At 46.1% G+C, this 27,415-nt stretch overlaps 1 protein-coding gene and 1 pseudogene across 1 annotated transcript in view; one reads left to right on the top strand and one right to left on the bottom strand.

The window, feature by feature from the left end:
* The window catches only part of RRAGD (Ras related GTP binding D), a 54,407-nt gene that overhangs the window by 13,678 nt on the left and 13,314 nt on the right, over positions 1-27,415 (top strand). Inside the window, exons 2-5 of the mRNA XM_056125051.1 lie at positions 9,829-10,124; positions 19,242-19,441; positions 21,086-21,200; positions 23,578-23,720. Coding sequence (XP_055981026.1) covers positions 9,829-10,124; positions 19,242-19,441; positions 21,086-21,200; positions 23,578-23,720 — 754 coding nt within the window. The remainder of the gene's footprint in view (positions 1-9,828; positions 10,125-19,241; positions 19,442-21,085; positions 21,201-23,577; positions 23,721-27,415) is intronic.
* On the bottom strand, positions 27,282-27,380 carry LOC130033866 (uncharacterized; annotated as a pseudogene).

Below are 27,415 nucleotides of genomic sequence, written 5' to 3'. Positions count from 1 at the left end.
CTGCTGAAAAGGCAATAGTAGACAATTTGTTTTCTACTATTGATTATGAATAACATAAGATGCCACATGGCTGCAGTAGTGGCCGCGTGATTTTGAAATTCCGAAATTTCAACTATTAAATCTGGAGGGATTTCTTGCCAAAACCTGCTAGGTTCCGAGATTTGTTCCTGAGTCTCTGGGATCATGGCCATTAAGCAGCTTGACTCGATGACTCGGTGACTTGCGGTCTTGTTGGGATGGGGAGGAAAGGGCCAGCTCCACCCCCATTCCATGAGGCCCCGCGTGTCCCGTCACTGCGGACCCAAACCTGACTGTCCAATGGCCTCTGGAAGATGGCAGCCACCAGGCCACAACGGGGGAGCAGGTGGAGGGACAGCACCTTTTTCCCCCTGGTGTGGCTCGGCAACAGTAACCTACTGCAGGATCCAGATGCATTTCTGCCAAAAGCTGCTGGGTTTTGAGATTTGTTTCTCAGTCTCTCAGATCATGGCCATTAAGCAGCTTTATCAGGAGCCAGAGAGGCCATTCGTGGTAGGCGACTCGGGGTCTTGTTGGGACGGGGAGGAAAGGGCTGGCTCCACCCCCATCCCATGAGGCCCCGTGTGTCTAGTCACTTTGGGCCCAAACCTGACTGAGCAGTGGCCTCTGGTGGATGGCGGTCACTGAGCTGCCAAGGGGGAGCAGGTGGAGGGACAGCACCCTTTCCCCCTGCGGTGGGCTAGCAACAGCAACCCACTGAGGGGTCCAGACGCATTTCTGCAAAAAGCCGCTGGGTTTCGAGATTTGTTTCTGAGTCTCTGGGATCATGGCCATTAAGTAGCTTGATCGGGAACAAGAAAAGCTGTTCGTGGGTGGTGACTCGGGGTCTCGTTGGGACGGGAGGAAAGGGCCAGCTCCACCCCCATCCTATGAGGCCCCGTGTGTCTAGTCACTTTGGGCCCAAACCTAACTGTCCAATGGCCTCTGGAAGATGGCATCCACTGAGCCGTCTAGGGGGAGCAGGTGGAGAGACAGCACCCTTTCCCCCCTGGGGTGGCCTGGCAACAGTAACTTACTGTGCGGCCCACATGCATTTCTGCCATAAGCCGCTGGGTTTCGAGATTTGTTTCTGAGTGTCTGGGATCATGGCCGTTAAGCAGTTCAATCAGGAACCCGAGAGGTGATGCCTCCAATTATATAGCTGAGTCGGAGGTGGTTTGTGGGTGTGTCTCCCACATACCTTACTTTTGGCTGTTTATTTTCTTGGTAAACTTTGCCCCAAGTTTTTGGAGTCTGGCCAAAGGCATGACAGCAATTTTGGGGTATCTGGAAGTCTGAAGGCACCATCAGGCTGCTGATGCACTCGCCTCACAGGTACAGATTAAACTGCTGGTGGCACCATATCCCTTTCTTCCTTCCTTCCTTCCTTCCTTCCTTCCTTCCTTCCTTCCTTCCTTCCTTCCTTCCTTCCTTTCTCTCTCTCTCTTTCTCTCTCTTTCTTTCTCTCTTTCTCTCTTTCTCTTTCTCTCTTTCTCTCTCTTTCTCTTCTCTTTCTCTTTTGTTCTTTTTCTCTTTTTTCATTCTTTTTTTTTTGTGGGAAAGGGGCACACCCAGACATACTCTGGGGTGACTCCTGGCTCTGCATTCAAATATCCCTCCTGGCAGTCGCTTGGGGGACTACCTGGTATGCCAGGACTGTACCTGGCTCAGCTGCCCGCCAGACCGGCGCCTTACCTGCTGTACTCTCTCTCCAGCCCCAGTTTTCCATTTTTTATTGCATTACATTTACATTTTAGTTTTCGTTTTTCTTTCAGGAATATATGTAGAGTAGTTGGAATTCCTGAATGTCTGGTCATCTATTTGGAAAAAAATAATCTGTGTGGCATATAAATCTGGGTTGAAAGGTATTTTTCTTGGGGACTGGAGCTAACACTAGGAGGCCTGGGTCAGCCCACATGGTTCTCTGAGCACTGCTGGGTGTGGTCCAGGAACTGGAAGAAAAGGCAAACAAACAAAATAGATATTTTCCCTCAGTCCTTTGAAGATACTCTCCTTGTGTTCTATAGTTTAAGTCTGATGTCTGTGTCATTCCTTTGAAGGATAAGTGTTAGTTTTCGATCCTTCATGAGTTTTCCTCATTTTTGTGGAGGTAAGGTGAGGGCTGTGACTCACCAGTGTTTAGGAGCTGCTCTTGGCTTGGTGCTCAGGGGCGACTCTTCAGCAGTGCTGGGGACTGAACCCAGGTCCCTGCTTGCAAAGCAAGCACTTGTGTCTGCTGAGCCACCTCTCAGGCCTTCCTTTCTGACAGCTTTTAGAATTGTATTATCTTTTTTTTTTGTCTTTTGGGTCACACCCAGTGATGCTCGGGGGTTGCTCCTGGCTCTGCACTCAGGAATGACTTCTGGCAGTGCTCGGGGAACCATATGGGATGCCAGGGATTGAACCCGGGTCAGCTGTATGCAAGGCAAACATCCTCTCTGCTGTACTATCACTCTGGCCCCTGTATAATCACAATCATCCTGTTGTTCGTCGATTGCCTCGAGCAGGCCCCAGTAACGTCTTTTCGTCCTAACCCTGAGATTTTAAAAAATGCCATATTCAAGGCTCTTTCAGGATTAGGAGAATGACACCCATCATTGTTCCTGGTATTTGGCATATTGAGTACGACACGGGGAGTTTGCCAGACTCTGCCGTGTGGGCGGGTAACATTTGGTAACCTACCAGGTTGTCCAAAGTAAGAATGAGATAATAAGATGTTGCACGGCCACGCGCTTCTGGGAGCTGGGTTTTATAGTCTCTGGGTCTTGGCCGTTGATGGGATTACACAGCGCTGGGGGTCAGATGGTGGGTGTGACCCCTGCCTACTGGAAGATGGAAGATCTGGGTGGGGTATGCTCTGCCCCATCCGAGCAGGTTTGGAGATCTCAGCTCCGGGACCCACATGCCTTTATTTCTCTGCCGGTACCTTCATGCGTGTGGAGAGTGGTCTCAGCATGGTGGTGGCTGGTTCTGGAGGTCTTCGGCTGCCAGAGCTCTGTGTAATCATTCTTGATATATTGAACTATTACCCTGATTATTCTCGGTGTGAAGTATTATCTCTGATTAGTCTAGTTTTTACTTAAATGTCTCCTTTCTTCCTTTGGGAGCTTGTTAATTTGGAGTTTTATTTTCTCTTAGTTTGGGAAAGCCCTATCTCTTTGTTGGCTAAGTACTGCTTTCCTTATTTATGTTCTGTGTTTCCTCCTTTGGAACTTGGACTGATAATATGACTTCTGAATATTGTTCCAGATGTCACTTTCACCTTTACTTCATATTGTCCCCGGTGCCATCCTTGTACAGTATCTGACTTTCTCATTCATTGTTGCCCTTTTCATCTGTGTTTATTTGGACTTTCAATTCGTGTATCTTCCCATCCTATCCCCCAATTATATTTTTATTTCTAAAATCTCAAAGGCCCTTGTATGACTGTTCTGAAAATATCTGTTCTTGTTCCATGAATAGTAAGAGACTTTATTTTGTCAAGTGCCTATCTTAAAGGAAAGGTTTTTTACTTAGTTATTTTTTTTATAGTTTTACTAGTATTTTACTCATAGTTAGAATTTTTTTCTGATTCATTTCTTTTTTTCTTTTTGGGTCACACCCAGTGATGCATGTACAGGGGTCACTCCTGGCTCGTGCACTCAGGAATTACTCCTGGCGGTGCTCGGGGGACCATATGGGATACTGGGAATCGAACTTGGGTTAGTCGCGTGCAAGGCAAAGAAACGCCCTACCTGCTGTGCTATCACTCCAGCCCTTCTGAGTCTTTTCTGAGCTCTGCTTCTGCAGATGGACATACAACCTTCCATTTGTCGAGTATGTATTCCCTTCTACAATCTTGGTATTAATCAAGTGTTTAGCATTTGAAGGAAAGTGTGGAGGGAGAATCCCACTGTTTGTACCGGTACAGAAATTGTAGTGAGTTCAGACCAGCCTCAGTGCATGGCAGGTGTTGCCCCCTTTCCGTGTGGGCCTCACCTTCCCTGGGCATGCTGCCTTCCCTCGCATCCCTATACCCTCCAGTCTCCCTACCTGGAAGATATTCTGATGTTGTGTGTGTGGGGGGGGGGGGTGGAATTGGATCATGGGCAGTGGGATGCAGTGTTTATCTGCTTGGCGCTTCACATTTTATTATTTATTTATATAACGTAGGAGTAAGGTAAAGGTAAAGGTAAAGGCCCTCCCGTTGATCGTCGATTTGCTCGAGCGGGCCCAGTAACGTCTCCATTGGAGACTTTGTTGTTACTGTGTCTGGCACATCGAATACTCTCGGTAGCTTGCCAGGCTCTCCGAGAGAGGGGCGGAGGAATCGAACTCGGGTCGGCCATGTTGGCCGCTTGTAAGGCGAACGCCCTACCCGCTGTGCTATCGCTCCAGCCCTACGTAGGAGTACTACTATTTATTCCACCATTGATTAAGCTGAATGAATTGGGCATGAATTCCACATTACTTTTTTTTAAATTCAGAGTGTTAATTTTATTTTATTACTATTTCCCTCCCCTTTTTATTGATTCACCATGGGATACAGTTACAAAGCTCTGATGTTTGAGCTTCAGTCATACAATTCTCAAACGCCCATCCTTTCACCAGTGCACATTTTCCACCACCAAAATCCCCAGTATTCCTCACCCCATCCTTGCTCCAGCCCTTCCCCTGCCTGTGTGGCAGACAATTTCCCCCATACTCTCTCTCTACTTTGGTTATATTCGATATTTCGATACCAGTCTCACCACCACTCAAACCTTCCGAAAAGGCAATGCTAGATAATTTGTATTGCTTGTTATGGATAGAATATGATGTCCCGGAAATTCTGTGTTGCTCTCTTCCAGGCGCTTTAGTTTATAGTCTCTGGTCTTGACCGTAGATGATATTATATGGCACATAGGGCAGCTTGTGGGTGTGACTGCCAAGCTACTGGGGATCTGGGGGGAGGAGGCCCAGTTCGGATTCAAATGGGCTTAGAGATCTCAGTTACGGGTTCCCGCATACCTGGGTTTTCCTGCCACTCCCCTCTTGGGTGAGGTTCATCCTGTCTTTGGTGAGGCTCGTCCTGTCTTTGGTGAGGCTCGTCCTGTCTTGGATGAGGCTCGTCCAAGCATGTGGAGAGTGGCCTTGGGCATGGCGGTGGTTGGTTTCTGGAGGTTTTCAACTGCCAGGATTCCATTTGGGGCGGATTTTAATCTGCCAAATAACGGTCCTGGCTGGCTGCATTTCTCTTCATTTGACCTTCCCCCATTATGGGTGGTATGGGCCCCCCCATCAGTGCTCAGGGACTGTTTCAGACTCTGTGCTCAGGAGTGACCCCTGGCCTGGTACTAGGGCTGCAACAGGGGTCAGCTGTGTGCAAGGCAAGTGCCTTACCTCCTGTCTTGTCTCCATAGTCCCAACCTCCTGCCTTTTGTACCCTCTGCCTCAGAATTCTGTATGGCACAGTCACGGGTCATAGGTTTCTTTTTCAGCCTGATCTGTGTTTCTTAGAGATTCCTTTTTTTAAAAAAAAATTTTTTTAAATTTTTCCCTTAGAAAAAGGGAAAGCCTGGCAAGCTACCTGTGACATATTCGATATGCCAAACACAGTAACAAGCCTCACAATGTTACTGGGCCCGCTTGAGCAAATCGATGAACAACGGGAGGACAGTGACAGTGACACTTTATATAAATGCTTTGTGATTTACAAAGTTGTTCACGATGATTTGTTACAGACATTCAACATCCCAATACCAATCCCACCACCATAGAGATTTCTTGATTGTCAACTTGAACATTCTTGTTTTGTTTTTTTGTTTGTTTTAAACTCTGCTAACATTCAGCTATGAATATGTTCTTATCTGTTTGCTTATGGGTTATACTCTACTTTAAATTGATTTTTATTATCGTGGGGGGGGTCACTTCTGGTGATGCCTGGACCCAACTCCAAGGCTCCAGGGACTCACCCATAAGTGCTCAGGGTATATGTGGTAGTGGGAATCGAATCCGGCGCCTTAAACATGTGCAGCATGTTGTGTCCCCAAGATTCATATCTGGTCATTCCTTTTTTTTATTTTTGGAGGGTGCTTTTCGGGTCACACCTGGCAATACTCAGAGATTACTCCTGGCTCCACACTCAGAAATTACGCCTGTTGGTTCTCAAGGGACCATATGGGATGTCAGAAATTGAACTCGGGGCTGGTCTCCTATTATGTTGTGGGATTCAGCATGGGAGGGGAAGACTGTGATGTGCTGTGTGTCTAATGTGTTTGAAGTGAATGTTTCTTTTCTAGTCTATGCCTTGCTTTTGTTAAGATTTTCTTGTAATGGCAGGACTGGTTGTGGGAAGCATATAATCTCCGATGAAGAAGACACTGGTGACCTTTCGAGTAGTTTGTTTTCACATCCGTACCTCTTGTATGCCACTAGCGGTTTGTTGGAATACACTAAATTGAACAGGAAAAGTGGGTGGAAGTGAGTGGGAGTGAAGTGTTGTTTATAGTGGAGTAGCATCTGCATACACCAGCACCTGCTTATTTATTTTTTCTTTGATGTTCTACCTGAAATATGTTTATTGCTGATGAAACATCATGGTACGATAGCATTTTGGTGTGTGTATGTTTTGGTATGTGTGTATACACACGCATATATATATGTATATGACTCTCTCAAATGACATTTATTCAGTTCTGGAATGTGCTTCATATAATTGTAAGGTTTTGGAAAAGAATGGCTAATTACAAAAAAACACAGGCCCAGAGAGATAGTACAGCAGGTACGGCTCTTGCTCCAGTACCCCATATGGTCTAGGAGCACTACCAGGAGTAACTCCTGAGCGCTGCGGGGTGTGGCCCCCAAATCAAAACATAAAAATGAATCGGAAGTAAAAGTTTACTTTCTAATTTCAAGTAGTCAGGGCTTAAACTGGGACTGGGGACTGAGAAATGCATAATTCAGAAAGAAACAAGAAACTCAGAAGAATGATGTATACATATTTCTGTTATTAATTTTGTTTGCATGGGGCCATTCTTGCCAAGCGTGGGGGTCTACTCAGGGACCAGTGCTTGGGGGTAGCTCCCAGCAGTGCTGAGGGCCATGAAGGGCCAGGAAAGCAATTTGGCTTTCTGGCCCATATTTTGCTCTTTGTTTGGCCCAAGTTTGCTCTTTCTGACCCATATGTCTATATTTCTGTTTTTCAGTGCCCTCCCTTTTTTTCTTAAAATGTTGCTTTCTTTCCTTGATTATTTTTCCATTTCTCAATGGGTCTTCTGGTTTTGTTTATTTTTGGTCACCCAGGAAGCCTTTTTTTTTTAATAGAAATTGTGCTGCAGTTTACATACCATAATATTTGCCCTTTTAAATAATGCAGGTCAGTGGCTCTGGTATATTCACGAAGGGTTGTTGTTTTAATTCAGAACATTTTTATCATGCCAAAGAAACCACATACTTATTAACAGTCACTTCCCCTTTTGTCATCCCTGTTGACCACAAAGTACTTTCTGTCTCAATGAGTTGTGCCTAATTTGGACATTTCATGCAAATAGAATAAAATATTTTGTGACCTTCATATCTGTCTTCTTGTATGTAGCAGTGTGTTTTCATCGTTTGTCTCTGTTGTGGCAAAATTCAGCACTCATTCTCTCTTCATGGCTGAGTATTATTCCATCTATGGATATTCTACAGTTATCCTTATAAGTTGAATCAAATCGCTTTTCATTTGGGTCCAGTAATGAATAATGCTGCTGTGAATTTTCATGTACAGGTTTTTTTTTTCCTTTTTTTTGGGTCACACCCGGCAATGCACAGGTGTTATTCCTGGCTCTGCACTCAGGAATTACTCCTGGCGGTGCTCAGGGGACCATATGGGATGCTGGGGATCGAACCCGGGTCGGCCGCGTGCAAGGCAAACGCCCTACCCGCTGTGCTATTGCTCCAGCCCCCTCATGTACAGTTTTTTGCTTGGACTTAATGTTCTCACTTTTAAAATATATTCCTAAGAGTGGAAATGTTTGGGTCAGATAATGATTTACTGTTAATCTTTTTCTTTGGGGAGTGGAATTCGGCCACACCTGGCAGTGTTTAGGGCCTTACTCCTGGCACTGTGCTTAGGGGTCACTGCTGGCAGGGCTCAGTAGGTCCTATGTGCCACTGGGGATTGAACTGGGGTCGGCTGTGTGTAAGACAAATGCCTTACCTGCTGTACTGTCTCTCCAGCCAATTACTGTTAATCTTTTGAGGAATAGACAAAGTTGTTTTTCAGAGTGTACCATTTCATGTTCTCCTGTAATTTGTATCCAGACACATGTCTATTTTCTGTTTTTAATATTTAAAATTATAGCCATCCTAGTGGTTGGAGAGAAGCATTTCAAAATTTTGATTCCTAGGGGCTGGAGAGATTGCACAGCGGGTAGGGCGTTTGCCTTGCACGTGGCCGACCCGGGTTCGATTCCCAACATCCCATATGGTCCCCTAGTCCTGCCAGGAATAATTCCGGAGTGCAGGGCCAGGAGTAACCCCTGAGCATCACCGTGTGTGACCCAAAACAAAAACAAAAATTTATTTTGGATATTAGACTTTTGTCATCTTTGCAGCTGTATCCTTCCATTCAGTGTTTTGTCCTTATTCTTTTTTTTTTCTTTTTGGGTTACACCCAGCGATGCACAGGGGTTATTCCTGGCTCATGCACTCAGGAATTATTCCTGACGGTGCTTGGGGGACCATATGGGATGCTGGGAACCGAACCCAGGTTGACCATGTGCAAAGCAAGTGCCCTACCCCCTGTACTATTGCTCCAGCCCCTGTCCTTATTCTCTTGATAGGGTCCTTTGACAAAGGTTTTGATTTTGGTAAAATCCCAAATTGAATTGTTTGTTTGGAATGTCAAATAAGCTGTGTTTTTATTTTTTGTTTGGTGAGGAACGGGGGTGGGGGGTTGTGGGGGGAGGGGGCTACACTTGATGATGCTCAGGGGTTACTCCTGACTTTGCACTTGGCAATGACTCCAGGAAGTGCTCGGGGGAACCATATGGGATGCCGGAGATAGAACTCAGGTTGACCATATGTAAAAGGCAAGTGCTCAGCCCCAGCTGTGTGCCTTTAGTGCATAGGAATCCTGACAGTGTAGGGAGAGGACCTGGCTCAGGAAGGCCAACCTACCCAACAGTCAGCTCCAAGAAACGTCTTGACTTCCGACTCCCAGCTCCAAAGCCTTTGCTTGTGATGTGGGTCAAATTGTACAGGGGTTCTGGCCTCTGGGATGGTATTAGATGTAATGAAACAGCCCTTTTCAGTGCCCATTTGAGGCACTCAGAACTGGCCCCTTTGGGACGTGGGCTGGGAGAATTTCACTCTTTGTCCTTGGAAAAGTCGCCTGGGTTTCGGAGTCTTCAGTCATATCAAAGGTGGAAGTGAAACTCTTGTCACAAACCATCATCGCCAACGCATCTCACCCTCATTCTTTATTTGGTTCTGGGGGTCACACCTGGCAGTGCTCAGGACTTCCTTCTTGTTCTGCTCTTAGGAATCATTCGTGGAAGTGCTCTGGGGACCATACAGGGTGCTGAGGATGCAAGGCAAGCAAGCACCTGCCAGCTGTACTATTGCCTTGGCTCCTACAGCTATCCTTGGGGGTTAGGGGGGAGGGTGTTTGTTTTTAGACCACACCTAGCGGTATTCAGGGCTTTCTCCATGCTCAGGGGTCATTTCTGGCAGTGCTTGAAGGGACCGTATGGAAAGCCAGGGATCTGGGGATCAAACCTGGATGAACCATGTGTGAGGCCGGCACCTTACCCGCTGTGCTGTGACTCAAGCCCTCACCTCCTTCTTGCCTTCTGATTTGTGCAGTCCTGGACTTCAGTGACCCCTTCAGCACGGAGGTGAAGCCGAGAATCCTGCTCATGGGCTTGCGGAGGAGCGGCAAGTCGTCCATCCAGAAAGTCGTCTTCCACAAGATGTCGCCCAACGAGACCCTGTTCTTGGAGAGCACCAACAAGATCTGCCGGGAAGACGTGTCCAACAGTTCTTTTGTGAACTTTCAGATCTGGGACTTCCCGGGACAGATTGACTTTTTTGACCCGACCTTTGACTATGAGATGATCTTCCGGGGCACGGGAGCACTGATATTTGTCATTGATTCCCAGGTAAAGACCCATTTGGGCTGATGCTATGGCCAGCCACCTCCCTACCCTCCTGGGCCATGCGTCTTCCCTATTTTCAGACCAGTTCTTTGATGACAGGTGTGGTTTAGTGTCTGGAATCGGGAATGGGCCTTGGCTTGGCACAGGAGACTCTCAGCTGGGGCTCTTGTTATGGCTTAGAAGCTGCTCCCTGCAGGCTGCTGGGGCGCCCCCCTCCACACATCCACACCCAGCAACCTCACAGGTGAGGGAACCACTGTGAAGGTTGAGGGTGTCACCACCTGCCTGTACCTTTTCCCCCGTACTCATGGTGGAGAGCTATAAAAGGTTCCGGGTCTCTTGTCACAAATGGAGGCATAGATAGTTGTGTTTTTAAAAGTTTGCCTTCTCCAGGGGCTGGAGCGATAGTACAGCGGGTAGGGCATTTGCCTTGCATGCAGCTGACTTGTGTTCAATCCCCGGCATCCCATATGGTCCCCCAAGCACCACCAGGGGTAATTCCTGAGTGCAGAGCCAGGAGTAAGCCTGAGCATTGCTGGGTGTGACCCCAAAAGCAAAAAAATTTAAAAATAAAATAAAATAAAAGTTGCCATCTCCTCTGAAGACAGAGTTCTAAGAGTATTTCTCTTCTGAATTAGATTGTTGTTATTGTTAATACACAAGGAACACAACATAACTTTTTTGTGTTTCTTTTAGTGTTTTTTACTTCATTTCCTTTATTTTTCTTTCTTGGGGGGGGGGATCAGGGTTCCTGGCAGCACTCAGGGTTTACTCTTGGCTGTATGCTCAGAGATCACTCCTAATGGTACTTGGGGGACCATATGGGATGGTGGGAGGTCGAACCTGGGTGGCCATGTATAAGACAAGCACTTTATCTTCTGTATCATCTCTCTGTCCCTCCCTTTTTTATAAATTGTTACTTATTTGGGGGGCTGAATACAGATGAGTTTTTTATTTCAGAGAATCGAATGAAAGAGGAGACTAAAGCTTTCCAAGGTATTGGGGATGATGATGAGGGGGGCGTCTCCTTAGCCTGAGTCCCACTGTTAGGTATTTCTGTAGCCAAATTTGAGAGATGAACTCTCTTAATTGAGGTGATGGCTATTTTCCTGTCTAACTCCTGTATCTGTCTGAAGAATACTGGAGTCAGTATCAGTTCTAATCTGGGGGTTGTCTCGATACAAGAGCACAGAGCGCCCCTGTCACATAAGGAAGCAGGTGGCTGTGGGGTAAAGTTCCTGGCTGCAGGGGAGCAGAGGAAGCAAAGCTGCAGCCTCCGGGGTTTGGTTTGGGCAGTGGCCATAGGTAGCTGGGTGAGGGCACTGACCTTCCAACCCGCAGCCCGGTGCTCAGAGAATGTCCCTGGGCTTCCAGCATGAAACCTCAGCTCTTCTTCTGTCTGGGAGGATTTTGGGGGCCACACCCCTAGCTGCTTGAAGGCTGTTCTGGCTCTGTGCTTGGGTGGCCATGAGGCGCTGGGGATCAGACCTGGGCTCCCTGCAGGCAAAACGTGTGCTCCAGCCCTTGAGCCATTTTCCTCCTGTCAGTAATAAAATTTTCTTTTCTTTTTCTTGGGGGTCAGGGGAGGGGCCCTACCTATGGGCTTACTCCTGGCTCTGCACTCAGGGATTACTCCTGGTGGGGCTTGGGAGGCCATATGAGATTCTGGGGGTGCAAGACCAGTGCCCTGCCCATTGTGCTGTTTCTCCACCCCTGACATTTTCTTTTTTCTTTAAAAGTTGTTCACAATAATTTATTACATTCAGTATTCCAACACCAATCCCACCACCATTACACCTTCCCACCTCTATTATTTCAAATTTTTCCTAAATAATTTAGTGTTGCTTATTATAAATAATCCATTAAAAATGACCCAAAAAAAGTTTCCTTAGAGGAAAGTTGGTGAAGATTATTGTATCTCACCCTGGTGCCATTAAGCCCTTGTATAAGAGATTACTAACATGTTATTACAGGTTGAGCCTTGTGTGCTAATATTTATTTAGTTATTTTTTGATCAAGATCAGTTGCCTTCTACCTTATACACCATCAAATATGGTGTACTCTTCTTGGTACATCAGTGGAGCAGAGTATAAAATTACTACAAAAGCCGCATTTGCGGTCGCACACCCAGGACTTCTTTTTTTTTTCTCTTTTTGGGTCACACCTGGCGATGCACAGGGGTTACTCCTGGTTCTGCACTCAGGAGTTACTCCTGGCTGTGCTCAGGGGACCATATGGGATGCTGGGAATCGAACCCAGGTCGGCTGCGTGCAAGGCAAACGCCCTACCCACTGTGCTATCTCTCCAGCCCCCACCCAGGACTTCTAAAATATTATTATTTTGCTTTTTGGGTCACACCCGGTGATGCACAGGGCTTATTTCTGGCTCTGCACTCAGGAATTACTCCTGGAGGTGCTCGGGGGATCATATGGGATCTTGGGAATATAACCCTGGTCGACCACTTGCAAGGCAAATGCCCTACCTGCTATGCTATCACTCCAGCCCCATTTCTAAAATTTTAAATAGGGTGATACAACTGGAGATAAATTTGGGGTCCGGAGGCATCTCTGCAGCTTGTTGCTCTCTTCTGAGATTTATTTGTGAGTCTCTGGATCATGATCATTAATGAGCTTATATGGTGCCAGAGGCAGTTCTTGGGCATGACTGCCAGGTTCCTGGAAGAATAGGGAAGTGGGGGGAGGTCACCCATTCCCAACTCCATGAGAGCCTGGAATTTCGTTCACAAAAGCTCATACCTGAGGTTTTCTGCAGATTCATCCTCCTGGATGAGGCTCGCCCCGAGCCTGTGGAGATCAGCCGTGAGCATGGCAGTGATTGGGTTCTAGAGGTTTTTGGCTGCTGGGGCTCTGCTGGGGCTGGGGCAGTGCTCACCCGCCCCCCTCCAAGTTGCCCCGGAAATGAGGCTCAGCCTGGCACAGCATCTGGAGGCATCTCTCCCAGCCCTGGAATTTTCAACTAAGCGTTTCCTTTCCAAGGGCTGGCACCGCTCCTTCTCGAGCATCTGTGGCCAGGTAGTCCTGTGGTTAGAGCAGGCTCTTCCCGTCAGGGATAGGGTGTGCAGGGGGGAGACCTTCAGCCTCTCGCCAGCTCTGTGCCTAGCAGTGCCTTCCTCCCACGCGCCCGTACAGAAATGCCTGATCCTGGATGCGTGCCTCGGGACCAGGGCAGGCTGCCAGTCCCTGTTTTTCTGGCTGTCCCCATCGTACTGACCTGTTTTCTGGCCCATCTGTGACCTGGCTGTGTTTCCTGCCTTCCTGCCTCAGGTCTGCCAGCACCTAAATTAGGAGCTTGGAGCACGCGGCAGCTAGGGTTTATCCACACGGCTGCATGGCAGGGGTCAAAAACTCTCCTCTCTGTCTCTGCTCTCTAAGTCCGGGGCCCCTGTTTCAGTAGTTGTTGGGCCAGGCAGCAGCCATCGGAGCCCTGTCCATGTGTCATAGCTTTGGACCAGGGAGCTGATTGATTATTTGTAGAGAGACTTAGGAAGGACTTCACTGCCGAACTGTGCTAATATAGCAGTTTGCGTTTATGAAATTCATATTCCCATCACAGATATATCTCTGGTGTTGGTAATGTGGCTATACTGTAGCTAAAATAAGAACCCTTGCTTATTTTTGTTAATTTATTTTTGGATTTTAGCGCTCAAGAGAGGGGAGGCTGCTTCCAGACATGCTTGGGGGGACCATGCAGTACGGGGGATGGAGTCAGGCGTCCCACATGCAAACCATGTGCACTAACCCTTGGAGCAGTCTTCCAGGCCCAGGATGCTTGTTTCTAAGCTGCAGCTGTAACTTAACTTTAATTGTACCTAAACATGAAAAATTTGGTTTCACTTAGGATTTTTTTTTTGTCGTTGTTGTTGTTGCTTGTTTTTAGAGGAATTCATCTTCTCTACAGGGCATCTCCCAAGCAGTGCTCAGGAGACTTGGGGGCCCTCTTGTTGATGCTCTGCCAACCAGGATGGCAGTTCCATGCAAGGGTCTGAGGCTGCTGCAGCGCAAGGACCCTGTAATGGGGGATGCCGTGAGGATAGGGGATGTTGGGGTAGGGGTGAAGGCTCCATTTGGTCCTGGGGATTGAGTCCAGGTCAGGTACAAGCTAAGCATATACTCAGTTTATTGAGCTATCACTCTGACCCTGAAATTCACCGTTTTTTTCTGAAGTAAAATAGTTTTATTTGAAAAATATGAGAGAGTGAGTGTGAAAGAGAAAGCAAGCGAGAGAAAGCACACATGGCAGATGGTGATGCAGACAATAGAGAATATTCCTGAAAAATTCATCTTATTTGCCGGGGGGCGGGGGGGAGGGAGGGTGTGCATGGTTGTTTCTAGACCACACCCAGTGCTGCTTAGGGGTTAGTCCTGACTCTGCACTCAAAAATTACTCCTGGTGGTGCTCAGGGGACTATATGGGGTACTGGGGATTGAACCCAGGTTGACCATGTGGAAGGCAAGAGCCCTACCTGCTGTACTATTGCTCTGGCCCCCCAAATTCACCTTTTTAAGTCACGTTTTTTGTTGTAGTGGTCTTTGTTTTTTTTTTCTGGGCTACACCTAGCAGAGCTTAGGGCTTACTCCTGGCTTTGGACTCAGGGATCACTCCTGGCAGGGATCAGGGGACCATATCAGGTTCCAGGGACTGAACTCAGGTCAGCCATGTGCAAAGCAAATGCCCTACCTTCTGTAGTAATTCAAACTTTTGTAAAAGGAAAAACATCACAGGGAACTAATGTTTTATTGAAAATAAGAAATACGTAAATAGGGTGTTGCAGAGTCTAGGTACTTTTGTAACATGTGAATTACATGTGTGGGAATCTTAAAACCATTCCACTCCCAGTGAGGAGCTCAGGGTGGTGGTGGTGGGGGGGCCCTATGTGCTGAGGATAGAACCTGGAGCTCCTGCTCCTGCATGTAGACCCTGCACTCCATCCCGGGAGCACCCTGGTGCCTGTGTGGGCTGCTTTCCAGGATACCATCACAACCAGCAAAAGGAAGAGCAAACTAGCCACATCACTCCATCATCCTTGAATGCTATTGCCTTTCCCTCTAAGCAATGCTCTGTGGCTCTGAAACCTCATTTTTTTTCTTTTTGTGTCATGCCCGGTGATGCACGGGGGTTACTCCTGACTCATGCGCTCAGGAATTACTTCTGGCAGTGCTCAGGGGACCATATGGAATGCTGGGAATCAAACCCAGGTCGGCCGCGTGCAAGGCAAACTCCCTACCCACTGTACTATTGCTCTGGCCCCTGAGACCCCATATTTTTATATTGGGCTTGCGACTCATGATCTCAGGATAGCCAGATAGCTGTATTGGCAAGGAGAAAATGAGTCTTTACAAAAGTCTGTACAATGCAAGTACATGGAAGCATCATCCAGAGTGATTCCTCCTAGGCTGACAGTGTGACACTTCCTGTCGCTCTCCAGAACCACATTGTGTTCCTCCCAGGCCACCTTCAGCTCCCTGCAGCTGTGTCACATTTTTGCTTTAGGATCCCAAATCCCAATTAATTGGATCTGTGTTGGGGACTGACCTACCACAATCCTTCATCTAATTCTGGGGGAGAAACAAGACAGCATATTTCCCCTCTGTTTTTATTAATCAAGAAAGATAATCAACGCAGCAGAAGAAAATCTTTCACAACTTCCTCACGTAGGTCCTAATAATGTCATTCTTTGTTTCTTATAGCCCTATGCCTCTTCTTCATCAGTTGGTTGGTAATGAGACTTTTTGTTTTTCTTGCTGTTGTTTTTGGGCTACACCTGGCTGTGCCTGAGGATACTCCTGGGGTTGCTCCGGGTGGCTCCTGATGAATCTCAGTGCAGGAGATCAAACCCAGGACTTTTCTGCGTACAAAGCGGTGCTCAGCCTCTTGGACCGTCTCTTCTGTCCCAGGTCCCAGTAATCAGACTATTAGATATGCTTGTATGCTTGGCAGACAGTTTAGAGTAGACGTTCCAGTCCTCCGAGACTGATGCTTTCTTGATACTGGCCACTTTTGCTCACAGACATGTGTACATAAAGCCCCTCTCCAGCCACAGATAGCTATAATAATTCTTTTATTTTTTTTTTGGACTTTAGCACAGTGGTAGGGCATTTGCCTTACAAGCGGCCAACATGACCAACCCGAGTTCGATTCCTCTGCCCCTCTCGGAGAGCCCGGCAAGCTACCGACAGTATCTCGCCCGCACGGCAGAGCCTGGCAAGCTCCCCATGACGGATTCGATATGCTAAACACAGTAACAACAAAGTCTCCAATGGAGACGTTACTGGGCCCTTTCGAGCAAATAGATGAACAATGGGAGGACCGTGACCAATATATATATATATTATATATATATATAATAGAAGCAATTTTTTTTCTTTTTGGGTCACACCGGTGATGTTCAGGGGTTACTCCTGGCTTTGCACTCAGGAATTACTCCTGGTGGTGCTCGGGGACCATATGGGATGCTGGGAATCAAACCTGGGCCAGCCATGTACAAGGCAAACGCCCTACCTGCTGTGCTATCGCTCCAACCCCAGACGCACTGGTTTTAAGTAGATAGTTGAACTTAATCATATATATAGAGAGATATAGATATATAGATGGATAGATGCATAGATACATAGATAGTATGACCTCATACTCAAGATAGAGAATATTTCCACCACCTACAAGATTGTTTTATATTCTTTCTCAAACCTCAGCCCAGGCAGCTTCTGATACGCTTTCTTCACCATTGTCTGCTTTTTCTAGAATTATATATGTGTAAAACAGGCTGGTGATAGTTTTAGTTTCTAGATGAGATTTTTTTTAAAAAATGATATTCAAGAAGGACTGTAAATCATTATTCTAGAATTGTTCCGGATTGCTAAATTAAGGAACTAGTCAGAGCCTACAATTTGTCTTTATTTACAACAGCTCTTGTTTTTTCATGTTTTTGGTGTTGGGGGGCATGCCTGCAGTGCTCAGGGGACTACTCACTGCTCTGTATCAGAAGTTACTTCTGGTGGTGTCTGGGGGAACATGTAGTGCTGGGGATTGAATGAGGGTAGACTGCATGGTAGGCCAGTGCCCTAACCACTGCACTATCTCTACAACTTTATTTTTATTTTTGTTTTTTAAGCCACACTGCGGGGGGGGGGGGGGGGAACCTATGGAATAGAAGCCAGGTTGGCCACATGTAAGGTTTGTGTCATACCTGCTGTACTATCACTCTGGCCCTTAACAGTTCTTTAAGGCATGAAGGATAAGAGAGAATATTTCCCTCTTCATAGATTCCAGTTAGTATCTCATATTTTGATTTCTCTTGAGACTAGGAACTATTAATTTAGTGTGGGAAACAGAAGAATGCCAAGAAACAACCCTCTCTCCACATTTTTTTTGTGCATTGCTGGGGATCCATCCCAGGGTCTCACAACATCCCATTTTATTTACTTTCTGTATTCAGATTCAGAGCCAGAATGGAAGGTGAGGGATAGAGAGGTCAGTAGTTAAGGCATTTGCCTTGTATGTGACTGAACCCAATCTGATCTCCAGCACTGCATAGCGTACCACGCAGAGCCAGGAGTAAACCCTGGACACTGCTGGGTGTGGCCCCAAACCTGAAACGAAAACAAAATCAAACTAAGCAAAACAAACGAAAAAACAAACACCACGAGAATAGAGGGTGAAAGTGCTTTAAGTTCTGTCCTGGCAGTTCCTCTCCTTTGCTATAAAAATGACCTGCTCACACCTGCAGATTGGCCATAATTAAGAGATGTGGCAACTCTGAGTGCTGAGTTTGGAACCTGGAGAGGGTGGTGTTCTTTCCTGTGGACCAGCCAAGCGAGACTGCTCATTTCTCTCATCCAGCTAGTCAGCCTTCAAAGCCTCGCAGACAGGCACACAGATAATGAGCGTGACACTGTTCAGGATCACTGTCTGTCTTGGCACATCGGAATGTCTAGTGGCTGGCTTAGACCGTCCCCACAATGCACTTTTATAGAAACGTTGAAAGGAGCTATGCACATCTCTGTAGATAAATCTCTTGATAAGATTGGAGTGAGAGCACAGTGGGTAGGGCATTTGTCTTGCACACGGCCAACCTGGGTTCGATTCCTAGCATCCCATATGGTCCCCTGAGCACTGCCAGTAGTAATTCCTGAGTGCATGAGTCAGGAGTAACCCCCATGCATCACCGGGTGTTACACACAAAGAAAAAAAAAATCTCTTTGCTAAATGATGAGTAAGGGGCAGGGGAAGAGTAGCTGAACTTGGTTTGATCCCTGACACTGTATTTCGTCCCCTGAGTAGCACCAGGAGCCAGAAGTGATCCCTGAGCACAGAGCCAGAAGTAAGGCATGAGCATAGCGGGGTGTGGTCAAAAAAATGTAGCTAGATATTCCTTGGTTTTGTTTGTTTGGGGGCCATACCTAGCAATGTTCAGGGGTTACACCTGGCTCTGCACTCAGGAATCACTCCTGACGGTGTGCAGGAGACTGTATGGGATGCTGGGGATCAAACCCGGGTCAGCTGCTTGTGGGGCAAGCGCCACACCCATTGTACCATCTGTCCAGCCCCTGTAGCTTGATGTTTCTGTCAATTTATGGCCAGGCAAATGCGTTCTTCATGTTTAGGGATACCTATGTGTGTGGTAATGTGAATGAGTATAAAGACTAAATTCGGGGTGGTGGTTGCCTTGGAGGGAAGAGGGGAGAGTGAGCGATAGAGTTGGGGGAGAGGGAAGAGCACATGATCTCAGGTCTACACTTGACTCTGAATGAGAAGCACACACAAGTATTCACTGTGGCACTATTATGGGCATTATCTGTAGGAAGGAGGAAGATCGTACCATGTTACTAGAGTGCCATTACTCTAGATCGGTGTGTCTCAGTCAGGAACCCCAGGAGGATATGCTAAGGGGCCACAGTTGGAAATTCTGCAAGAAGGGGACCCACACTAGGACAAGGAGGCAGAGAACAGAGGAAGAAAACGGGGTCGGAAGGAAGCTGTGGGTGAAGAAATGTTGAGAACAACTGGCTCAGAACATCCTAACCTCAGTGAGATGGGGGCTCAGAGAGAGTTGGGGGGCTGAGGAAACGGTGCGGCCTGCTCTGACAGTCCGTTTGTTCCCAGGACGATTACATGGAAGCCCTGGCCAGGCTCCACCTCACTGTGACCAGGGCCTACAAAGTGAACACCGACATCAACTTCGAGGTGTTTATTCATAAAGTGGACGGTCTGTCAGACGACCACAAAATTGAAACCCAAAGAGACATTCACCAGAGGGCAAACGATGACCTTGCAGATGCTGGACTAGAGAAAATTCACCTCAGGTAAGAGCCAACCTCCCCCCCCCCACACACTCCCTCGCTCGGTAATCACCCAGCAAGGCAGGGGTGAAAGCAGGTTTGGAATCCAAAGTGACAGGTGGTTTGGCCTGGGCAGTGATCCGCCTGTTTATCCTGTTTTGTGCTGTAGGTGCTGGGATATTATTTGGGGAAAGTTTAGCTTTGCATGTGCTAATTTAATTTTTGACAAAAGCAATGAGGCGATAAACAATTTTAGCAGATGACCAAAACTAAGGCTCTTGTACCATATGAGAGACACCAGGGGGCTAGAGAAATAGTACAGCGGGTAGGGTGGCTGCCTTGCACACAGGCTGACCCGGGTTCAATTCCCAGCAGCTCACATCACATGGTCTCTGAGCTCTGCCAGGAGTGATTCTTGAGTGCAAAGCCAGGAGTAAGCCAGGAAGTCAATCAAGATGGAAGTTTCTAGTTCTTTTTGGTGGGGGGAGGACGTGGTTTTTTTCCCACACTCTTCAGTTCCCAGAGGTCAGCTGCATGCAAGGCAAATGCCTTAACTCCTGTTCTATTTCTTCAACCCTTGAAATTTCTACTTCCTGATCAATACGTTGGTACCTGTAGTCATAAGTAAAAGAAGACTATGAGGGGCCAGAGCGATAATATATAGTGGGTAGGGTGCTTGCCTTACACACGGCTGACTGGGTTCAATCCCTGGCACCCCAGATGATCCCCCAAGCCTGCCAGGAGTGAGCAGAATATCTGAACACTGCCAGGTTGTGGTCCAAGAACAGTAATAACAAAAAAAAGACTATAAAAATAATTCACATAAAAGAAATATAGAGGAAAATAATTTCTATCCTTTACACAAATTCTTTTTCATATACTCTATACTCATTTTATGTTTTATCAAGATAATTACAACCTTCGTTTTGGGAGCACACCCAGTGGCGCTCAGAAGTTACTCCTGGTTTTGTACTCAGGGTAACTCCTGGAGGTGCTTAGGGGACTCTAGGGGATACCAGGGATTGAACCCAGGTTGGCCTCATGCAAGATAAGCATCATGCCCACTGTACTATTTCTCTGGCCCTCCTTCTTTTTATTTATTTTCAGTGCAGTGGTATATGCCTCCTTCCATTTGTAAATTTGAGTGGAAAATGAAAAAGATGAATACTTCAATTTTAATAATATGACTTGCTCAGCTAGGAGTCTTATGAAGATGATCTGGTATGAATTCTTTTGCAAACCGTAAGGACACTGGTATGGACACATACCACTCCATTTTTTTTTTTTAAATTCTCATTAATTTGTTTGTTGTTAATTTGGTGGTGCTTTGGGTTTATTCCCGTGCTATTCTAGGGTTGTTACCCATGGTGCTTGGGACCATTTGGTGCCAGGGATTGCCCCCAGCCTCCTGCCTGCCAGGCATTCACTCAGCCCTTTGAGCTCGGTGTTTGTTCCATCACTGCATCTTTAGCTTCCCAGTTCAGAGGGTCTGCAGATGAGAATGGCTCGTCGCTTGCTTTGGGGGAGTTAGGGCAGATGTAGGAGGCATTTTGGGGCTGTGTCATGTGGAATTTCACATGTGGCAGAGCAGAAGGCAGGGGTTGTGACATAGCCAAAGCAATCTACTCCTCAAAGGAAACCATGACAAAATACCACTTCCTCTTGCAGCTTCTATCTGACGAGCATATACGATCACTCAATATTTGAAGCTTTTAGCAAAGTGGTTCAGAAACTGATTCCTCAACTCCCCACCCTGGAGAATTTGCTAAACATCTTTATCTCTGTAAGTAAATAATATCACCGTTAAACTTGTCTTAGAATTTTTTTTTTTATTTAGCTTTTTGGGTCACACCCAGTGATGCTCGGGTTACTCCTGGCTCTGCACTCAGGAATCACTCCTGGCCGTGCTCAGGGGATCATACAGGATGTCGAGGATTGAACCTGGGTTGGCCACATGCAAGGCAAATGCCTTCCCCGCTGTACGATCGCTCCAGCCCCCTAGAACTTGTAAATAAAATTCCAAGAGTAAAAATATATCTGAATTCTGTTTAGCCTGTTAGCATTTCAAAGTTGTTCAAAGTATTTTTATTACTAAAGTATTATTCCCCCACCCCCACCCGTTGGTGCTGAGGACCAAACCCAGCCCTTCACACATACAAATCACTACTGAGCTACATTCCTGGCCCCTGAAGTGTTTAGTTTTTGGTTATTTTGTATTCTGGGGGCCATACCTGGTAGTCCTTGAGGGCAACTCCCAGTTTTGTGATCAGGGGTTACCTCTAGAAAGGCTCAGAGAAGGGAGCAATATATGATGGAGGGAATCAAACTGGAGATTGGCCACTGTCACTGTCACTGTCCTCCGATTGTTCATCGATTTGCTCAAGCGGACCCAGTAACGTCACCATTGTGAGACTTGTTACTGTGTTGGGCATATCGAATACGCCACGGGGAGCTTGCCAGGCTTTGCTGTGCGGGCGAAATACTCTCGTTAGCTTGCCAGGCTCTCCGAGAGATTGGCCACGTGCAAGAAAAATACCTTACCCCTGGAACTATGTCTTTGACCCCTGTTACTGGGTTTTGTTAATTAGCTTTTTGCTTTTTTGCCTGTACCTGGTTGTGTCTGAAGGATCATGAGGTGCTAGAGATTGAACCCAGACCTCCTACACATAAATCATATGCTCCGGCCCTTTGAGCCAAGCTTCCAACTTTGAAATATTGCTTTAGAAGGCATTCCTCTATATTGCTTTTATTCCATTAAATTTTTAACTCCCAGAATAGGCGTCTGTAGTTCACTGGTATAACTGCAGTGTTTGCTGGGACTGGGCCTTAGGCATTCATTCAGCAGTAGATGAGCTCTATCAGAGGTCTGGGATAGAAACAATTTTTCTGGCATTAGGGTATATAGTTTAATATTTTATTTACTTATGTTTGTTTTCTGGACCACACCCAGCCATGCTTAGGCCTTATTCCTGCTTCTGATGATCGGAGGATCATGTGGTGCTGGGGAGTCCAACTTTTGATTGGCTGCATGGAAGATATGTCCTCTATCTAGCTCCCTGGCTCTTTTTTTTTTTTTTGGTTTTGGGCCACACTCAGTGGTGCTCAGAGATCATCACTCCTGGCAGTGCTTGGGAGGATCAGTGCTCCCGACATGCTGGGGTCAGTGCAAGGCTAGCATCTTAACTCTGTACTATCTCGCCAGCCCCTAAAAAACGATTTTTTAAAATAATTTTAGTATTTTTGACATAGAAGAACATTAACAGCAACAACAAAAACACTTGATTGGTGCACTTTCTGAGTGAGCTCAAAGCAGGCTTGCAGGGCAGAATTAATGTAGACCTATTGATTGTATTCAGATTTATTCTCACTGCACAATTTTGAGCTTGTTTAGTTTATTGTTTTTTTAGATTTTTTAAAATTGACTTTTAAGTCTAAAATGATTGCAGAAGCGATAGCACAGCGGTAGGGCGTTTGCCTTGCACGCAGCCAACATGACTGACCCGAGTTCGATTCCTCCGCCCCTCTCGGAGAGCCCGGCAAGCTACCGAGAGTATCTTGCCCGCACGGCAGAGCCTGGCAAACTCCCTGGGACGTATTCCATATGCCAGACACAGTAACAACAAAGTCTCCAAAGGAGACGTTACTGGGCCCGCTCGAGCAAATCGATGATCAACGGGAGGGCCTTTACTTTTTTTTACTTAATGGCAGAAATCTAGCTCAGTGATAGAGCATTACCTTGAAAGAATCAGGCCCTGGCTTGATCCCTAACAAGAAAACTATCTCTACAACTGTAAAATAAATATTCTTATTTGGCCTTTTCCCTAAAGCAGATAATTCTATGGAGTCAGGAAATAATGCCCAATTCATGATAATTCATTTTTCATTTTTACGGAACTCCATTATAAAGAAGTTTATGACTGTGAGTTTTCATTGCAATGAAATAGAACCACCTGAGTTATTTAATTTTTTTTTAACTTTTAGTAACAAATTTTATTCATATTCTATTTTGGAGGGTGTTTGGGACCACACCAAAGATGTTTTCAGGGGCAATTCCTAGCTCTGTCATGTTTTATACTGAGGTTAGCCTGGTATGTATTTAACCGTGACAGAGTATGAACTCAGGCATCCCATTAAAGACAGTATTTCCTTTTTTGTTTTAGAATTCTGGAATTGAAAAGGCATTTCTATTTGATGTGGTCAGTAAAATTTATATTGCAACTGATAGTACCCCCGTGGATATGCAAACCTATGAGCTCTGCTGTGATATGATCGATGTGGTTATTGACATCTCTTGTATTTATGGGTAAGTAAAACACTATTTTGGGGGGACACACCTGGCAGTGCTCAGGGGCTACTCCCAGCTTAGTGCTCTGGGGGTGTTCCCAGCAGTGCTCAGGGGATTATACAGTGTTACAGTTTGAACCCAGATTTCTGGCATGTAAAGCTTGTACTCCAGCCCACTAAGCTATCATCTTCCTGGCCCTTATGTAAATAAAACTTTTTTTTTTTTTTGGTGATGCTTCCTGGTGCTCAGGGCTTATGCCTGGCTCTGTGCTCAGGAATCATTCCTGGTGAGGCTCAGGGGACCATATGTGGTTCTGAGGCCATACCTGGGTTGGCTGTGTATAAGACAAGCCCCTTCCCCACTGTAGCAAGTAAAACATTTTTAAAGGTTACACTTAAGGCATTCTTTTCTTTCATATAAATATATATATCACTTAGCATGAAATAATAACAATTACTGAGTAAATGCTGCATTGTTCTAATAATATTGTATAGGGCGGCTGACCTGGGTTCGATTCCTCTGTCCCTTTCGGAGAGCCCAGCAAGCTACCAAGAGTATCCCGCCTGCAAGGCAGAGCCTGGCAAGCTCCCCTGTGGTGTATTTGATATGCCAAAAACAGTAACAACAAGTCTCACAATTACTTTACAAAAACGTTACTGGTGCCTGCTCAAGCAAATCGATGAACAACAGGAGGATAGTGCTACAGTGCTACATTATATTATCAAATTATTCATTATTCCATACCTCTGATATTACTCTCCCCACTTTAGAGATGGCTGGAGCAATAGCACAGTGGGTGGGGCGTTTGCCTTGCACGCAGCCAACATGGCCGACCCAAGTTCGATTCCTCTGCCCCTCTCGGAGAGCCCGGCAAGCTACCGAGAGTATCTCGCCCGCACGGCAGAGCCTGGCAAGCTCCCCGTGACGTATTCAATATGCCAGACACAGTAACAAGTCTCACAATGTTATTGCGCCCACTCAAGCAAATTGATGAACAACGGGAGGACTGTGACCTTGACCGTGACTTTAGAGATGTGAGGCTGAGAGGGGTTAAATTTCTAAGGGTCCAGTAAGACAAAGAACTGGAATTTGAACTCTAGTCTGACTCTTGTCCTCATATCATCATGCCATTTACACTCGGGAGAGATTAATGGGATCCTTGAATTCTAGGTAAATAATTTATAGTAACAACAGTTTTATTATCTTCATTATTGGAAATAACTGCTGGGTTTATTTTGTGGGGGAACACACCTGGCAATGCTTAGGGGCTACCCCGGCTCTTCACTTAGCAATACTCCTGGTGGACTCAGGGCACCCTGTGGGATACCGGGGATTAAACCCCGGTAGGCTGCATGCAAGACAAATGCTGTACCCACTGTACTATATCGCTCTCGCCCTGTATTGGATTCAGAGCCTCATAAGGGCTTTTGTTTATTTTCTTCTTTACTGGTGGTATCACTGTCACTGTCCTCCCGTTGTTCATCGATTTGCTCGAGCAGGCCCAGTAACATATCCATTGTGACAGTTATTACTGTGTTTGGCATATCGAATACGTCACAGGTAGCTTGCCAGGCTTTGCCGTGTGGGCGGAGGAATCGAACTCGGGTCGGCCATGTTGGCCGCTTGCAAGGCAAACGCCCTACCACTGTGCTAGAGGTTGGAGCAATAGCACAGTGGTAGGATGTTTGCCTTGTGCGCGGCCGGCTGGGCCAAGCAGGGTTCGATTCTTCTGCCCCTCTCGGAGAGCCTGGCAAGCTACCGAGAGTATTTCACCCTCACGGCTGCCTGGCAAGCTACCCGTTACGTATTTGATATGCCAAACACAGTAACAACATGTTTCACTGGTGGCATGTCCCTCTTTAAACAATCTCTTCTGTCCTGTTGCTTTTGTAGAAATCTCAGCCTCACCATTTCCCTATCTAGAAATCCTTTGCAGATTTTGTTAACTCTCTTCTACGTTTGTGCATATTCAAAGTCCCTTTTATGGAACAGGACAGGAGTGCAGAACTGTCTAGAAGATGAAACATCATTAGGTAGATAGACAGTAAAATTGTGGCTGCCACGAATCTTCTTGTTTGTCTTATTGTTGTTTATTCAACACTGCCATCTGCCTTCGGCAGGAGATCCTTTCCCCCAAGATGACTGCCCTGCAGTATTGTTGTTTTTACATAATAACAGGATGACCTTGAAATACTCCTTGAAGCTGAATGTACTCTGATTATAGGCTAGATTGCTGTCATAATCAGATACAGGAAGAACACAATTAATCTGGCCCCTACTTAACGATTTTCAGAGTTCTCCTTGGGCCATATGGTAATTAGACATAATAAGTGGTAGGTTGTTTGAGTAAATGTTGTTCATCAGTTACTCACAACCAGTGAAAACAAACATGGGGAGAGAAGGAGCCTGGAGCTGTGTCCTGTTTGCGGATTATTTTTCCTTCCTGGAGGATGGTGTTCCCAGGAAGCCACTGGGAGCAGTAAGAACCAGTCTGAGGCGGAATGAGACTTGGGGTTCCTCGGATTGTTTGCTGGAACAGTACCAGCCAGCCTCAGTGCAGACAGGGGCAGCTGGAGTTGTGGCTGTGTACACATGCACACACACGCGTGTGCGCACATGTATGCACACACACACACACATGCACACACACTGGAGCTGTTGCGTTTTATCTTTATGTGCATCCTTTGATTCACTGAACGGAAACAAAAGTAGTAATACATGGTTGTGGTAGTTGTTAAACCTCATCAATATCTTGTGGCTTTTTTTGTGGTCTTTTTTTGTTTTTCTTTGTTGTTCGGTGTTTAACTTTTTCCTGATTAGGAAGAAAATACATGCTCACTATAGAAGCGATGTAAAAGTATGAAAAGGAAATGGAAAGAACCTTTAGTCTGTCTCCTTACCTAGAAAATGTCATCATTGCCATTTATGTTGATTTTATTCTGTGGGTAGAGGGTAGCCAACATGCAAATCACTGAGTCAGCCTCAGCACCTTGATCTGTACACTTGGCCCTGTGTACAAAAATGTTTAATGCTTCAGCTTCTTATTCTGAGCACATTACTATAAAATAAGAGAAATCCAGTCTAAAAGAATAGATAAATAGTAAAAGTAATGCTAAGAAACTTAAATATGTTAGAGCATTCTTAGTATCTGAGTTCTATCACTTCTTATAGATTTTCTTTAGGTGCCTGAGAGATTAGGACAGCATGCCAACCTGGGTTTGATCCAGTCCCCTTGTCCCACCAGGAGTCATCCCTGAGTGCAGAGCCAGGAGTAAATCCCACATATACCTGGTGTTGCCCAAACTCCCCCACCCACTATGGGGGGACCATGTGTTGCTAGGGATTGAACCCAGACCTCCTGCATGCAGAGCATGTGTGCAGCCCCCTGAGTGATCTCTCCAGCCTGCTGAAGAGTTTTTAGAAGATTCTTTGCGCTATACAGTAGAAAATGCACAGTAAGAACTAAAACTAGGACCCATCACACATTACTATTTAATAAATTCTGGTTTCTCTTGTGCAAGAGGTAGAACACTGTGATAAGGTAGAACACTGTGAATCACTATTGTATTAATAATTTTTTTTAATATGGAGCACTTCATGAATTTGCATGTTGTCCTTGCACAGGGGCTAATTTTCTCTGATTCACTCCAATTTTAGGATATGTGCTGAAGCCAGGACTGTGCTAATAAGTCTTAACATAGTTCCAATTAGGT

The sequence above is a fragment of the Sorex fumeus genome, unplaced genomic scaffold, assembly GCF_029834395.1.
Source record: "Sorex fumeus unplaced genomic scaffold, SorFum_2.1 ptg000054l, whole genome shotgun sequence".
Classification (NCBI taxonomy): domain Eukaryota; kingdom Metazoa; phylum Chordata; class Mammalia; order Eulipotyphla; family Soricidae; genus Sorex; species Sorex fumeus.
Note: the sequence above shows the minus strand (reverse complement) of the source record. Positions and strands in the feature narration are given on the sequence as shown.